Source organism: Fundulus heteroclitus, unplaced genomic scaffold (genome assembly GCF_011125445.2).
Source record: "Fundulus heteroclitus isolate FHET01 unplaced genomic scaffold, MU-UCD_Fhet_4.1 scaffold_47, whole genome shotgun sequence".
NCBI classification, from domain to species: Eukaryota; Metazoa; Chordata; class Actinopteri; order Cyprinodontiformes; family Fundulidae; genus Fundulus; species Fundulus heteroclitus.
The window spans coordinates 649,814-667,050 of record NW_023396890.1 but is presented as its reverse complement, the minus strand read 5'-3'; the positions used below and the strand labels follow the sequence as shown (position 1 = coordinate 667,050).

The following is a 17,237-nucleotide window of genomic DNA, read 5'->3' as shown; positions in this document are numbered from 1 at the left end:
ATGCTTCCGATTGGCAAAATTATCAGACAGCATGGGATTAATTTCCACTGTTATGCTGATGACACTCAGCTATATTTATCCATAAATCCTGATGAATCCAATCAGTTACTTCGACTGCAGTCATGTCTTGATGACATCAAAAGCTGGATGACTTTAAATTTCCTGCATTTAAATTCTGACAAGACCGAAGTTGTAATCTTTGGGCCAGAGTCTTCAAAAAATAAAGTTCTTAATCAATCACTTAATCTGGGTGGCATTAACCTGGCCTCTGGTAATAAAGTAAAAAATCTTGGTGTTATTTTTGACCAAGACATGTCATTTAAATCCCATATTAAACAGGTTTCCAGAGTTTCCTTTTTTCACCTCAGGAATATCGCCAAAATTAGAAACATTCTGTCCAGGAGTGATGCCGAAAAACTGGTCCATGCATTTGTTACTTCAAGGCTGGACTATTGTAATTCTTTACTATCAGGAAGTCCACAAAATGCAGTTCAAAGCCTTCAGCTGATCCAAAATGCTGCAGCAAGAGTTCTGATGAAAATCAACAAGAGGGATCATATTTCTCCAATTTTAGCTTCCCTTCATTGGCTTCCTGTTAAATCAAGAATAGAATTTAAAATTCTTCTTCTAACGTATAAAGCCCTTAATAATCAAGCTCCATCATATATCAGAGCTCTGATTACCCCGTATGTTCCTAACAGAGCACTTCGCTCTCAGACTGCAGGTCTGCTGGTGGTTCCTAGAGTCACTAAAAGTAGAATGGGAGGCAGATCCTTTAGCTATCAGGCTCCTCTCCTGTGGAACCAACTCCCAGTTTTGGTCCGTGAGGCAGACACCCTGTCTACTTTTAAGACTAGGCTTAAAACTTTTCTTTTTGACAAAAATTATAACTAGTGGCTCATGTTACTCTCAGCTACCTTTATAGTTTTACTGCTATAGGCTTAGGCTGCTGGAGTATATCAGGATCTAATTTTCTCACTCTATTGAGTTCTACTGTTCTTCAATTATGCATTATGTGTTGTCATTTCTGCTTTAACTTTTTGCTCTCTCTCTTTTTTCTTCATAGTAGGTACACCTGGTCTAGCATTGTGTTAACTGTGACATCATCCAGAGAAGACGGCTCACCCGCTACTACCATCTAATGTAGAACAGATTACTAGATCAATGTGTGCTTCTGTGCTTTTTTGTCTCTCTTGTTGTGTCTCTGCTCTGTCTTCTGTAACCCCAGTGGGTCGAGGCAGATGACCGTTCATACTGAGCCCGGTTCTGCCGGAGGTTTTTCCTTCCCGCTAATGGGTGGTTTTTCTTCCCACTGTCGCTTCATGCTTGCTCAGTATGAGGGATTGCTGCAAAGCCATGTACAATGCAGACAACTCTCCCTGTGGCTCTACGGTTCTCCAGGAGTGAATGCTGCTTGTCGGGACTTTGATGCAATCAACTGGTTTCCTTATATAGGACATTTTTGACTATTCTGTATAATCTGACCCAATCTGTATAATATGATTGAACTTGACTTTGTAAAGTGCCTTGAGATGACACGTTTCATGATTTGGCGCTATATAAATAAAATTTAATTGAATTCCAGAAGATGGTAAATTTAAATACGTAAAGATGTTTAAAAACAGTAGGAAGAAGCAGGATACCTTGTGTCGTCAAAGAAGGCAATCTTCATGGTAATAATGTCCACATCTGTGTGTGCTTTGGCTAAGATGGTCACCTCTCCACCTTTAGAAACGTTTAGGGTGTTCCACACCACCACCATCTAAAAAAAACAAGAAATTACACCAGAAGAAACAACTGACACATCAACTTTGCTGCTACATTATGAAAATGTTCAGAAAACTGCCTGACAAGACTCTCTCTAAAGGTTTCTGTCACAAACAGACAAAAACAAGCCAGCAGAGCTGCCTTTAGCCACTCAGATGAAGCCGGCAGCACGACAGGGCCGTAAATAGCAGTTTATAGATGTTTAATAGGTATTTTGTGGTATATTGTGGAATATAAACTAAAATAAAAATGTTTTTTGTTTTGGAGGAAAGTTTGACATTTAGAATATTAAAGAAATTGTCAACTTACCGTATTTTCCAGACTATAAGGCACACTTAAAATCCTTAAATCTTCTCAAATATTGACGGTGTGTTTTATCTATGATCACCGTTTACTGACTGATTCTATGTGGTACAATGAGCTCATAAATCTGTTAAAATGTGTAAATACGACTTTGGTTAGCAAAGAAGCCGCTCCGATCAATGGATATTAGGAGCATTACGGTACACTGTGTCACTACCTGAGGACCCCTGAGCTGTCTACCAGACTGCCTGACTGTAATGTCTAAACTAGAAGTGCATTCATGTAAGGCAGCCTGGATAAATAAACTTAGTAAGTTAATTAAATATAAAGTTTATTTTGGCCTTATGTTAGAAACAGGGGAGTGTAGTCCAGCTACTCTGTCCTCCCACAGAGACGGATAGAGAGCTGTGGACATGGAGGAGTGATATTACACACTTGGGAAGAATATTTAGTGCGCCTTATGGTCTGAAACTACGGTAATTATTTAGGGGTAGTTACCTGAGCATGTGCTGTCCAATAACATCATGATCTAAGTGTTGCCAGTTGAATGTGGGATGCAGCTGGAGCTAAATGTGTTGGTGCAGAAATAAACAGCAACCTGCTGAGTTCTCATGTGGAACATTTTACCCTGGTGGACCTCACCGTTTTGTTGTGTCTGTCTTTACCCACTCCACAGAGAAAGCCTCCGCCGTGCGAGAAGCTTAAAAGAAGAATAAAAGAAATCATGGTTGAAGTTTAGACTCCACGGTGGCAGCAGCATGACGGAGTGACGGAGGAGTGAGTTCAGGGCTGACTTTACCTCAGGCAGCATAACGAACGGCCGTGGGTCCTGATCGTGGACAGGCAGCTTCCTCGGCTGTAGCTCCACAGCCGCACCGCGCTGCTGCTGCCGCTCTGAGCCGAGGCCAGCAGGGTGGAGCCGCCGTTAAAGGCCAGAGCAGAAATCTGCAGAGACACAGGAGGAGAATAATCCATCCATCCATCATTCATCTGTCTGTCCATCCATCCATCCATCCGTCCATCCATCCATCCATCCGTCCGTCCGTCCATCAATCAATCATCTGTCCATCAATCAATCCACCCATCCATCCGTCCATCAATCAATCCACCCATCCATCCGTCCATCCATCCATCTGTCCATCCGCCCATTCATCCATCCACCCATCCGACCGTCCATCCACCCATCCGTCCGTCCATCCATCCATCCGTCCGTCCGTCCATCCATCCATCCATCTGTCCATCAATCAATCCACCCATCCATCCGTCCATCCATCCATCCATCCGTCCGTCCATCAATCAATCCACCCATCCATCCGTCCGTCCATCCATCCGTCCATCAATCAATCCACCCATCCATCCGTCCATCAATCAATCCACCCATCCATCCGTCCATCCATCCATCTGTCCATCCGCCCATTCATCCATCCACCCATCCGTCCGTCCATCCATCCATCAATCCGTCCGTCCGTCCATCAATCAATCCACCCATCCATCCGTCCGTCCATCCGTCCATCCATCCATGGTAAACTGTGATGATCTGGGGGTCCAGGGAGGAACTCCGCCCAGCAACACTGTCCAGCTCATACTGAGGGAAGAGACCCTCCTAGGAACCCTAGGAACCCTCGGACCCCCCCCCCCCCCCCCCCCCCCCCCCCCCCCCTTAGGGCCCGGCCCTCAGACTATATTTAGCTGGAATCTGCCGGTGTACCTTATCGGTGTGGCCAACGAAGAATCTCTGCTCGTTAGTCGCTATCTTCATGGATACGATGATGGCGTGACACGGATACACCACTGCGTCCCCTGACTTGGTCCAAAGGGCCTGCAGCATAACGAGGTTCTATTATTAACCATCTAAATAACCCAGCTTCAATGTTTCACTCATTAAGCAGCCCTTCCTTTAAAGCTTGTGTAGAGTGGGTCCAACATACGTGTCTAGTGGTGGCGCCTCCAAAGCCGATGACTCGACTGAGCCTCAGGATCGGGTCGGGCAGCAGGTTCTGATGTAGAGAAAAACAGAAAAAGGTTTTTTCACATTCACGCACTCGTTCTTTAACGACTCTGAAAGCATTTCTTGGAAGCTCTTTAATTGTTTTTAATGATGTACCTGCTGCTTGCTTTCCTTGAATGAGGGCAAAGAAACAGGATGTGACACAGAGGCGCACACCACCTGGAACACAAGAAGTTAAACTGTTTTTTTATTATTTATTGCACCGGATTTTATGCTGAGAAATAAAACAGAAAATGTGGAGAAAGTTCTGAAGACATAGGACTGTGAAAAAGTATTTGCTGCCTTACAGATGTCTTGTTTTTGCTTGTTTGTCCCACTTTGTCACAAAATAGGTTCTAAATAATTAAATTTAACAGAAACAACCTGACCCTATCATGCCCCCTAATAACATAACTAAATATAATATCTGCTTATGTTATTTTTGGCAGCAAAAACTGACATCAAGCCAGATAACATGAAATCAGTGCGTCACATTTTAGCCCACTTTTCTGGTTTAAATTTAGTCACATAGGAAGGTTTTCAAGTTCCATCCCGTTTAGGCCGGACTTGGACTAGGCCACTCAATCAATCTGGTTAATTTTAGGTATTCAGAGGTGGACTTCCTGGTTCTGCTGCATAACCCATGTGATCTTGGACGTTCTCCTTCAAGATCTTCTGGCAGAGCGCAGAATTCAAGCAAGTAGGACCAAAACCTCCCACCCCCGTGGGTGATTGTGGGTATCAGGTTCTTTTTCTGTAACAGGACGCAAACCTTCCCTGAAAGTCTCTAAAAGTCCTGGGGACCATCATGGCGTGTTTTTCGCTAAAAGTCTAGTCTCTCTTTCTTATTGTTTAATCACGAATTCTGATCCTAATGTAGTCAGTGAGGCCTGCAGATGTTCTTCTGTGAGCTCCTGGATGAGTGATTACCTGACTCCGCCAGATAGATTTGCTCCGCATATCCATCTGGAAACCTTCCGTTGAAGTAATTTTGGGAAGGGCCGAAAATACTGGTTAGCTGATTGGCCTATGTTGGTGATAGACGGGCCAAATGAACCAATCAGATTCGTCGTCACTCTGTTACGAGCGACGACGAAAACACAACCACAAGCCAAGCTACTCTTGCTGCTGCAGGTAAAGGCTCGTTAGCTCAGCAAAGAAATACTCTGTAATTCCGATAAAACTTGCTCTATAGCCACGCTAACGCTAGTTTCACCGGCTGAAGCCGCCATGTTCTTTAGACTGAACTGTCGCGCTTCTCGTTGCGTCACACCTCAACCCGCCTCAAAGCCAACGCTGATTGGACGTTCGTTTGGTGAACGGCTCCAAATTTTCTTTAACGGAGAGTAGCCAGACTGATCTGCGAGTGAAACCTTGAAAGCTCGCGAGATCAGGATGGTCTCACGAGGCTAGATGAGTGATGCCCTCCTGGAGTAATGTTGGTAACCACTTCACCGGTTCTTCAATGTTTCAGATGTTCTCTGTCTTTGGATAATGGTTATCACAGCGGTTCCCTGGAGTCCAAACACCTTAGAAATGGTTCTGTAACCTTTTCCTGGAAACACTCAGATTCTCATCCGTTCTTAATTTTAAGATCTTTCAGCCAACTTCCTGTCGTCAGACCGGTTCTGTTCAAGCGCTTTGTTCCTGTTCTTCATGTTGGGTCAGGTTGGCTTGGATAGCTTAGTAAATGAAAACATTATTTCAAATCTTGTTTTGGTGTTTACTTATTTTAAATTTGACTGATTGAATATTTAAGCAACAAAACAAAGCAAAAAAAGGAGAACAAATCTGTGAAGTGGCAAATACAGTATTTTTCGGACTATAAGTCGCTCCAGAATATAACTCGCATCAGTCAAAAAAAAACAAAAAAACAAAACATATTCATTGCACTGGACTGAACACATTTCTTTAGACATTTATTTCACACAATCCAAGACTAAAAACCGACATTTAATCAGGTAAGGCAACTTAGTAAATTACACAGCTGCATCCACAACCAGCTGAATAATATGGAACAGAGCTGGGAGAAAAAATACAGTAAATTAGCGTAAAAGCCGCCAACTCCAACCGGGAATCACGGTCTAATTACGCTGAAATCAGACCGTGAGCGTAGAGGTGCTACATGCTAAGCTAACAGTACGACACGGATGTTTCAGAGCAACATAAAGCTCAGTGCATCAGTGAAGTTTTAAACCGCCCGGACATCAGAGCTGTAAGCTAGCGCTAGCTGCTGTTAGCTTCACTGACAGCCAAATAACAGGTTCTATCATGGTCTGGTTCCTTTGAACTGCTCCACCCAACGCTCTGCTGCATGAATGCAGACTGAAACAGAGAAACAACATATGTGCATGTGTTCGGTCTTTGTTGTCTATAAGTTAATATTTTAATTAATGTTTAAGTAGTGTAGGAGCAGCATATTGTTTTTACCGGCCTAGCGAGCCCTCTTGCAGCTATTAAACGGCAATGATTACTCCTTGGTTCATCTTGGTCAGTATGGATTACCATTTAAAACTGATATATAAGTCGCTCCTGACTGTAAGTCGCAGGATCGGCTAAACTATGAAAAAAGTGCGACTTACAGTCCAAAAAATACGGTATTTTAAATTTGCCTGATTGAATATTTAAGCGACAAAAAAACAAACAATAGAAGAACAAATCTGTGAAACCAAATCCACAGAGTCACATCTCTGTGGATTTGGTTTTAGATTTAGTTGAGGAGATAATCTGGTGAGTAAGTGCATGAAGCGTCACCTCATCTTCACTTCCATGTGTGCTCAGAGCCTCTTCAGGATGAACGAACACATGGATTCCCCCGTCATCTGTCCGACGGTGCGGCCCGGATGAGACGTGACCCGGACTGCAGGCCGCTGCATCCTGCAGCTGGACCTCATCATGGCGAGCCCAGTCCTTCGGGCTAAACTCGGCCAGGGAGGACCGGAAAGCTGCTCGGCTTCCTGGTAGCTGAGAAGACAAAACAAGCAATCAAGCATCTATAGATAGATTTTTTTAAGTCAAACAATCTTTGCTACTTTCACAAAAACATGTGTGCAGCCTGAAAACATAAAAGCTGAATATAGGAATGTAAATAAAGCGCTTTTACTAGTGTTGGGGCAGCGATCTGCTGACTGAGCAAAACACGGTGTTGAACCTCTCTGCTGACTTTGGCAAAGGGGCACTCATCCGTCACCGGGCTTCTTTGGTTTGAAGCACTTCCTGGAAAAGAAATAACTGGAAATCAGTGGTTTGAAAAGCATCATTATGTGTCGTTTCACAGTTTTTATTTTACAAAACACAAAAAATGACTGGCTTTCCTGTGCACTGAATGGGCTGGAAGGTGTAATTATCCTTCACTACTTCTGACAGGCATACAAAAACCGGTTTGGGCAAAAAAAACAAAACAAAAAAAAAAAAAAAAAAACACAGCTATGTCACCTCAAATTGTGAACATAATAAACCTAGAAGTGCCATAATCAGTTTTTTATTGTTGCAACTTGTGGTTTAGGTAACTTTGTTAAAGTAAACTGCGTCACCTCGCAAGATTTGTTTATTTCCACACACAAAAAACCCTCACAGGACGTTTCAATGAGAACGTAACCTGAACCAACTCAGACTATTAATTAATTAGTGGCTCTGGCAACGAGCTAACTGGAAAAAAACACAATGGCTGCCGGTTTCTGATCTCACCAAACATGTTGGTTTGTGCAAAAACAGGTTTTCTGTGGGTCTGAATCTGAAGAAATGAAGCTTAATTTTGAAAAAATAAAAACAGATTTGAAGGGAGTGAAAGAAGTCGACTGACGTTACTCACTAGGCTTTGGATTTAGATCCTGTTTTTGAATGGAGTCAAAGGGGAGCTTTGTGCCTTCTGAAGGAAATCTATTAAACATAATAAGTCAGAGTTATTATCTTCCCACAGAGACGCGGTCGGCGGTCTTTTCATGAAAGCGCTTAAGAGCAGGGTTCCCCTTTACAAATGTGTAACACTTATGGTGTCCTGGGGAGGTTGCCGTACTTTATGTGATCATAAAGGTCATTCCAGCAGCTTCCTTTAGGCACAGGGAAAGACATCTCCCTGGGAATCGGACCAGTTCCCTGAGAAGAAGAAAGACCTCGTTGCTTTGCTTCACTGAAGGAAACTCCTGTTGAGAAGAAATAATAAAGAAGCAGTTGAAGCATCAGATCTGACACAACCAGGAAATACTAAATATTACACTAAATGTCTTTTTTTCCACCTTTACTCCAAGAGATTTTCAAATCTTGTTCCTACTTATTCACAGTTTAAAAAGAGAATATTGCTTTACTGGATCTTCTCACCGGGATCCAGCAGCAGCTCGCTGGTGAACATGTTCTTCACCAGCATGTTGGCACAAAGCTTGACGCTCTTCAGGTGACTGTGGTGACGATTGAGGTAGACAGAAAGCGTGAAGCGCAGATCCATCACCAGGCAGGTCCAGCGCACTGAAGGGGGAGCGGGACCCACTAAACCTGGATTAGATAAACACAAGCAACACCAGATAATGCAACAGCACCCTGGACCTGCAGATGGATAGAAGAACGGTACAAAGTGGTGGAGAGCAGCTCTGCTCTCTGGGCTTCATGTTTTCTGCTTGTTCCTAGACAAAAATAACGTCACCACAGTGCCTGATAACAACAAGAAGCTTTCACGGCTTTTATTGGGACTTATGTGTGACAGAACCAGACAAAGTGGTGCAAACACGTGTAGGAGAAGCACCATTACATGACTCTCAAACGTTTTTACAAATTAAATCTAAACAGTGGGGCAAGAATTTGCACTCTGACAACCCTAAATTAACCACTTGTCTGATGTGAGGATTAAAACTAAAACTTAACGTCGCAAAGAACACAACATCTCCACCCTGAAGCACGGTGGAGGCAGCATCATGCTGAGGGAAGCAGGTCAGAGCTGATGGATTTAAATCAGGACCATCCTGGAGGAGAACCTGAGACTGAGGTGGAGGTTCTCCTTCCAGCAGGAGAACCAGCCTGAATACGCAGCCTGAGGTATTATGGGATGGTTCAGATCAGATTTATAGGTTAGAACGGCCTAGTCAAAGTCCAGACCTAAATCTAACTCTAACTTGCTGCTGTTTCCACCAGGGATGGGTATCAAAACGGCTCCAGGGCCACTAGCTTCAGCCTCATCGGTCCTCTTAACGGTATTTTTAAGGTTGCCCTCATTTCTCAGGGAGACTCCAAACCAAACATTGTTTGGCTGATCTTCTCCACCGTAAGAAACACGGCGGGGGAACTGATGGGAGGGGCTAACAGCTGTCACATGTCCGCCTCGCTTACGTTCATCAAGGATGTTTAGCAACTTCTCAGACTTCTTTAGTCTTTTTTTTTTAATCAAAAGTGACAAGCAATGGATCGAGCGATTTTTTTCCATTTTGTTTTAGAATTTGGCAACAAGTAAAAGCAGCGACTGCTCTGAGTTTACCGTCTCTTCCCGCTTTGAAAGCTCTGACAGGCGGTCAGTCAGGCAGCGTCGCCGTGCTGCTGCAGCAAATTCAGCTTGAAGTTTGTTTCCTGTTGAAAATGAGTCCCGCGTGAGCAAAGCTTCAACTAGATTACAAAGCGGGATGTAAATAAATTATAAATATTTAACAGGTAATAGTATTTTTTTTCCTCTGAAACTGTTGCACTTAAATAGATCCTCCCTGTAACTGATTCATGTGCAGCCTCTCATTTATTCAGCTCATGAACTATGGCCGTCTCTGCCATCTTTTTGGTTAAAATAACAATATAAAAATGTAGTTTGGACTCAGGGAAAAATATTATTTAATACTTGAAATTATTTTACAGAGTTCTTTTTTTTGTTTTGAGCATATTTAGGGTGTTGTTAATCATTTTCTGTCTTGTCATTGTACATATTTCTCCTAGAACATACTTTTTATCCAATGTTTTTTTATATATTATTTATATAAAAAATTGATTTATATATATAAAAATTTATATTTATATATATATATATAGATATATATATATATACACATATATATATATATATATATATATATCTATATCTATATATATCTATATCTATATATCTATATATCTATATCTATATATATATATAAATATAAATAAGTTATTTATATAATGTTTTTATTTCTTACAAAATATTTTGTACTTTTATTTTGTTTGCTTATGTTCCAAATGTTTAAAAAATAAACCAGTCATGTGATCATGATTTGTGTTTTTACCCTTTTGTTTGAGTATTAAGTATCGATAAAATAGCGGATCGATAAGGAGTATCGTTAAGGGTGGTAGCATCGATAAATCCTTAACGATACCCATCCCTAGTGACCTATCAGATAGTCAAATATGTGGTCATTAAGTGGCAAAATGATCAAGTGATGTGAATATTTCTCCAATGCGCTGCACCTTTGGCTCATAATTTGAGCTTCCAACCCCGTGTGAACGCGTGTTTTACCGTGTCTGGTGGATCTCGACGTGTTCTCATAGACCGAATCCTTCGCCGCTCCACAGAGGAATGGAAACTGAAGCCACGTCGCCGTGGACTTGAACTCTTTAAACATGTTGGAGAAGGAGATGCGGACCACCTGACCCTCCTGCAGCACACGTTGAAGCACAGCGGAAAGGACACGTGGTTTAGATACGCAAACCCAACGACCCCTCAGCATTCACCGGACCGAACCAGGACGGTTGGTGCAGATACCTCCACAGCGACATCGAGGTGGACCATGAAGTATTTGCCAGGCGTGGGCCTGAAGAGAAGGTAGAAGTAGCGGCCGGTCAGACGCAGGGAGTGCTCGGGGTTTTTGGGCAGCAGGATGTAGCTGTTGGCGGGAACAGGACCCTTGATCCGAAACACGGGACACTTCAGCGTCTTGTCCTGCAAAATTGTTAACAGACAAAGCAAAGATAAGATAAGCTTTATTGATCTCACAGTGGAGAAATTCACTTGTCCCATCGGCTCAATAGTCAAAAGTCAGAAGAAGGTGTCAAAGTAGGTAAGTAGAATCAGTTAGATACAGTTATACAGCTATATACAATATACAATTCTGTACACTCCTATGTATAAATATGTTGGGGACTATGGTTTGATCTGACGGACTAAAATAATAAATATGTTGGGGGTTTTTTACGGCAAAAGCTGCACGCCATGAAAGAAAACCAGTTGTTATAGTAAATATATGCACGAAGCAGACAGACGACTTCTACACGTCGAGCTAAAGATACGTTTATATTGCATTTAAAGCACAAATGTGCCGAGGCCAGTTTGGGAGTCACTACACAGCTGCCGTTAGGACTGGGTAATAAATCGATTTAATCGATTAATTCGAATTTACAATTAAGATTTCATTTTTGGAAAATCTGGATTTTATTTTGCCAATACACTCATTGGGTTTCCATGAAGAGAACAGCATGTGATGCTAAATATATGTTTAGGCAAATGTATTGTCAAAATATTGTTAAGTGGAAACTTTCTCTTACCATAATACGAGGTACTTCATTTACTCATTTAATTTTTTTTTAACTTAGTTTGAAGTTCACAAGTGCAGTGAAGCCTGTTCTTAGCTCAATGTGTAATACCACTAGCAGCAAATGTTTTGTTATATTTTCATTGTTTATAATGGCACGGCTGCCATCTTGTTTTTCAAGCATGTTTCACAGCTTGTTTTTAGTTGCACTTTGAATTCAGGTCAACTCCCTGACGAAATGCTTGACATAAAAAGCAAGGTTTTAAAATAATTTCTTTAATTTCTTTTTATGAAACAAAAAGGAGGAAAAAAAAAAATCGATTAATCGGATTTGGTATGATAAAATTGGAGATTTATTTTTTAATCCATATCGCCCAGCCCTAGCTGCCGTACATAAACTCCTTATGTCCAGTTGTTCAGTCCATTTATGGATTTTCTTTTTTTAGACATGAATAGTTATACATCCTAACTTCAGAGCTCAGAGTTTCCATCTCAGCTATGAGCATTTTGTGACGAACAAACTTCTCATATAATTCTGACTCCATACTGGAGCGGCTTTCTTGGTACAACTGGCAGAGCTTGACTTCCTGACCTGGATTTTTAAGATGGCGCTCATGTTTTCAACCAGGTTGAGGTCGGGACTCTTAGAAAGGCACCTCCAGACGCTTAATGCTAAATTCCTCCATGTGTTTGCAATCATTTTATAGGAAGATTTCAGGATTATCATCCTATGAGCTTTGAGCAACGCACCAGTGAGACAATCCCGCAGCATGTCTGACTGTTAATGGTGGTTCAATAAACATCCTAAATGTTTGCAGTACGGCTGCAGAATATGCAAAAAAATTACTAAAGAACTGCTGCTATTGCTGAATATTACAACCACAACCTCAGTTAACATTGACTCTTGCGTTTCTCTGAATTGGATTTGAGTATTTCAGACACTAAAATCTATATTAGAGGTGAGACTCCATCTAAATCACAGGTGTCAAACTCAAGGCCCGCGGGCCAAATCTGGCCCTTCAAGGTAAATTATCCGGCCCTCGAGAGCCAAAAAAAAAGGCATATATCCTTTTATAGTGTATAAAGTGGCTAAAACTGTGCCTCCTGTAAGTGTAACTCACCCCAATATCAACTTTTTTTGCAGATAAACTGTATAAACTGGGCCTAAGAGTGCTACTTCTATGTTACTGTGCATTTTTTATACTACTGTGTGAACTGGAATGAAATTATGAAATGAAAAGTATCGTCTCTACACATGCAAGCGGCCCTTTTAATGACTTCATGATGCCAAAGTGGCCCCATATAGAAATTAGTTTGACACCTCTGAAAATGAACGAATGGATTACAGACATGCACTTTCCACTATGCCTGGACCCTATTTCCACACTGTCCCTTCTGGTAGAACCTGACTATTGAGCAGGGCTGAACAATTAATCGCATTTGCAATATAATCACAATTAAAAACAAAACAAAGCAATTTCCATATGGCAGAGATCTGTTGTTTTTGTCTACGTAACAATTAATGGATCAGAAACGTCCTTTAGTGTCGGTAATTATGTCTAAAGTGAGTTTGCTCCACATGGAAGGGAAGAGAGCTGCAGCAGTGAGATAATCTAGTTTTATTACTTGTTTTAGAGTTTATATAATCAAACTTTCTACCAGAAACTTTCAGAAATCTCACCACAGCATTAAGTTCTGGTCAGACTGTTTAATACATACTTGTTTGTTGGTTGCTCTTTATGATCAACAAGGATTGATGTCCAACTCATTTAAAAGCTATTCTCTTGAATATTAATATTCTGTTTAATAAAAACAGTTAAATTTCTTGTTTTAAATAGTTCTTGTTTACAAAAATCTTTATCTACAGAGCATTTTTGTTGCTTGTGGTTAATGTAGAGAAATGTTCAAATTAAATTTATCGCAATTTAGATATTTGGCAAAATTGTACAGCCCTACTATTGAGTAGGTTGTTATTAGCCTGTATTGTCCTAATTTGTAACGTACTTTGGGTAAAAGCATCTGTGAAATGCATTAACATAAATCTATGATCCTGAAAGTCAGTAATTGGGTAGAAATTACTCCAAAACATTATGAAAACTTGTGTAAATCTACAGTTTTTCTTCTTAGGTCTTCATACTGTCCAAATTGGTTATAGTAGGTCAGCCTAATGGTGTTAAAATACAGCAATACTTGTGTATTTAGTCAGAATTAGGTTAAAAAATCAAGCTGGAAACTTATATTGTTGTTTTAAAAATTACTGATTTTAAGCTGTACTGTTTAATTAGTCAAAATGAAGTTACTAAATGAAGCTGGAAACTTTAATTGTTTGTTTTAAAAACAATTGTTTTAAGCTGGACAGAAAAAGCACTTGGTTTCCTTAAATATAAATTTTAAAGGCCATGATGAGTGGATGTGAGTGGAACCATGCAGGTAAGCAGCTACCAGGTGAGATGACACATCTCCAGCTTTGGCGGACCTCCTCCATTCCTCCACCTTAACATGTTTGAATATGTTGACGTAGGGATGCTGCCAGCCTGCACGGAGCAAAGCAGCGACACGTTAACAGGTAAAAACAAGCAGCCGCGGATCTTAGCTGTGGTAAAAGAGTCCGGCAGGTGTGGCTTTACGTCACAAACCGAGGGTCCCCCCTTACCTGAGGAAGCCATTGAAAGATGCAGCAGCGTCGCTCCGGTGACTTTAGCTAGCAGACAGACCGTTAACGGAAGGAGGCGGGAAAGCTCCTCTTTCTATAAACTGACTCATAAAATAAAAATCTTTCTCAATCTCGTTTTTATAAAAATCAACATATTTCCGCTGCTTCTGCCGCTGCGTGTAACTTTACCCGTCTCTGTGATTGTTTCTCTTCCCGCTTCAGCCTCCGCCGTTTCCAACGACAACATGATGAGCGTGACGTCATGACGCACGGTCAAAAGGGGATTGTGGGTAATGAAGTTTAAAAAGCTGATTTTACCAAACATGTTTTTTTATTTTATTTTACATACACAAATCTTACAGGCTGCTGTACAAATTAACACAGTTTCAGCAGCAATTATATATATATATATATATATATATATATATATATATATATATATATATATATATAGCAGTGAACAGGTACAAGGAGCATGAACATTAAAAGTGAAATTGAATGAAATTAAAATATAATATGATAAAATCCTAAATTTCAGTTGGAGCCACATTAAAAGAAAATTTCTCAATACAATAATAATAAAAAAAAAGCTTTCTGTGAGTTGCATAGTTTCAAAGGCTCTCGTTGAATTTTTAAGGAATACATTAAACATTGGTTTATTCTTGGCAAATTTACATTTCTGAACCTAAAATTGGACCAAAAAAATAGAGATTATTTATAAGGAATTCTTTTGTTTTGTCCTCCATTACTGCGCCATATTTAACTACTCTATAATTTTAAATAAATCTGTTTAAATAATTTTTTTCTTCCCCAATTAAAAAAAAGATTTTCAAAATAGTAGAAGAAAAGATGTTCCTCTGATTCTGTGTCTATGTTGCAAAAGGTACACTCATTCTCTCCAATGTTAAATTTGGAGTTCAGAAAATAACCATTTGGATGAATAGTGTTTATTACTTTGAAATTAACTTCTTTCGCCTTGGGTGGGATAGGAAACAAAAGATCATTACCTTTAATCCTTTTTATGTGAATTCTTTTATTAAATTTTGTAGTTTCAGTGGTGATAGAAAAATTCATTGGACAATATAGGTCTAAAGAACTTGTTACATTTCTTGTCCATAAAGAGACAGTTTTGAATAAACAAAGCAAATTATTGAGGTATTGTCACTCAGCGTATATAGTAATAACCATTTAATAGAGCAAATAAGCACTTTGTGGGATTAGATTTTGCCAAACATGGTTGCCAATCACATTTTAATTTAATGAAAATGCCATAATTAAAGCATAGAAACTTAAACAGATTTTCATACTATTTAAAAAAAATCATTTATTGGGTTTTATAAAAGATCCATAGACTATTAGTTTATTGCACGCTCTCTTTTTTTAATTCTTTGCATTTGGAGTTTTCCAAGTTCACAGCTGTAAAAAAAAACCTGAAGATTCAGACACAAATTGTTGGGGCTCACCGAGCAACTACTAGTTTTGAATGCCATGTGTTTGCTGGGCATGCACAATGTAGAAGAAGTTGTAGATATTTACTATTTATTAACACTCCTGGTGGGTTGTAGACTTTAGATTTTACTTCATTAGGTCCCAAAATGGCAATTTATTAGCAACAAACTTAGCAACAATTATCACACAATTACACAAGCAATTACACAGACAACTGACATCACAGAAAGATAACTTCACAAAGTTAAAAAGAGATCAGTTTAAAACATACCTTAAAAAAATAAATAGATTGTTAACTAGAGCAAAAACTGTACTTATAATGCAGGAATTTGATAGCGACTTTTAACCAGGGTGTTTATATCTGCTGTTTGTTTAAAAAGCTAATAGGAATAAAAGAAGTCTTTAGTATGTTCGTTCTCCACCTTTATACGGCGCATCTCCTACCTAAATGGAGAGGCTTAAACTCTGTGTGTAGGGGATGGGCAGGGTCCAGAAATACTTTTTGGGCTTTGGTTACTTATCTGGACTCAACCAGGTTCATAACGTCATGCATTTGCATTCGGAAGATCCACAGCCTTTGATAATTCTCTGCCAGTGATTAGTTGTTTTTTTTTAGATTCAGCAAACCAAACCAACAAAGAGAAGGGGGAAAAAAAAGGACAGATTCAATGACAAAACTATAAAACATGTATCTCACAGAAGCACTGGTACACAGAGTAAAATAAAACATCTAGCTGAACAGTTTCCTTTCTGTTTGAATGCATAAGGTGGTGTTACCGGCTTTCACTGTAAAAAGTAAGCGATGCCAAAACAAATGGACATCGTTTACAACTCCAACCTCCGACTTTAAGGCCTGTAGACGGCATACTCCACAAAAACACACATTTATTCCTTGACTTTCATAGCTGCAATAACAAAGTGGCATCCTTCTGTTTTTAAAGCTTATTCTGGGTAGAACTTTAAGTTTGGTGGCCAGAAATTATCGTCATAAAATGGAAGCGGGCGTGGTAACACTGGAAAATGCTGCTGTTGAGGACTTCCAGTCCTGCGCTTGAGTTTTTGTGAATGCCCTGATCCGGAAAAACAAAACAAAAAAATAACATTGCTCCTGCTATCTCATTTAAAGGAACTAATTTCTTTGTTCTGGTAAAGTACATTCAGAGCTCAAGATTAATTGTTTTCTACCAGTGGAACAAGTACGACTGGTGCCACTTGGAACACCTCCTGTGGTACTTGAAATAAATCTGGGAATAATTGGACTGAATTTGCTTTTCTAGACATAACGCTATATCAAAGCGCTCACACTCATGCAACAATATGAAAATTTAAAAAAGAAGTGCTTTTGGTTTGCTGCTACATTCCTGACAAATGACAATTATTTCTTCTGTCTTCTGTTTTTGCTTGGAGCCTTACAAACAATATTTCACTCAAATGTTTATTGTGAAAATGCAGTTGAATAACAAGTCTGTTAATGTTAATTAGCAGATAACAAGTGCTTTGGCCAAGGCTAACCACTAATGGCTTTATAGGCTCAAAAGGTTTTTTTCAATTACAGCTTGCTTTGTTTCACAGCAAATTGTATATGCATAGACTGTCAATTTGGGGATAG

The 17,237-nt window shown here is 39.9% G+C and overlaps 1 protein-coding gene across 1 annotated transcript in view; it reads right to left on the bottom strand.

The window, feature by feature from the left end:
- The window catches only part of wdr90 (WD repeat domain 90), a 50,380-nt gene extending 35,965 nt beyond the window's left edge, over positions 1 to 14,415 (bottom strand). The window contains exons 1-15 of the mRNA XM_036132006.1: positions 14,180 to 14,415; positions 13,969 to 14,060; positions 10,761 to 10,937; positions 10,515 to 10,653; positions 8,375 to 8,545; positions 8,073 to 8,199; positions 7,869 to 7,936; positions 7,161 to 7,273; positions 6,812 to 7,021; positions 4,175 to 4,237; positions 3,999 to 4,067; positions 3,779 to 3,889; positions 2,870 to 3,015; positions 2,713 to 2,770; positions 1,644 to 1,762 (exon numbers count right to left, since the gene is read on the bottom strand). Of these exons, the coding sequence (XP_035987899.1) occupies positions 1,644 to 1,762; positions 2,713 to 2,770; positions 2,870 to 3,015; positions 3,779 to 3,889; positions 3,999 to 4,067; positions 4,175 to 4,237; positions 6,812 to 7,021; positions 7,161 to 7,273; positions 7,869 to 7,936; positions 8,073 to 8,199; positions 8,375 to 8,545; positions 10,515 to 10,653; positions 10,761 to 10,937; positions 13,969 to 14,060; positions 14,180 to 14,192 (1,676 nt within the window). The 5' untranslated portion in view covers positions 14,193 to 14,415. The remainder of the gene's footprint in view (positions 1 to 1,643; positions 1,763 to 2,712; positions 2,771 to 2,869; positions 3,016 to 3,778; positions 3,890 to 3,998; positions 4,068 to 4,174; positions 4,238 to 6,811; positions 7,022 to 7,160; positions 7,274 to 7,868; positions 7,937 to 8,072; positions 8,200 to 8,374; positions 8,546 to 10,514; positions 10,654 to 10,760; positions 10,938 to 13,968; positions 14,061 to 14,179) is intronic.
- Between the last annotated feature and the right edge of the window lie 2,822 nt (positions 14,416 to 17,237).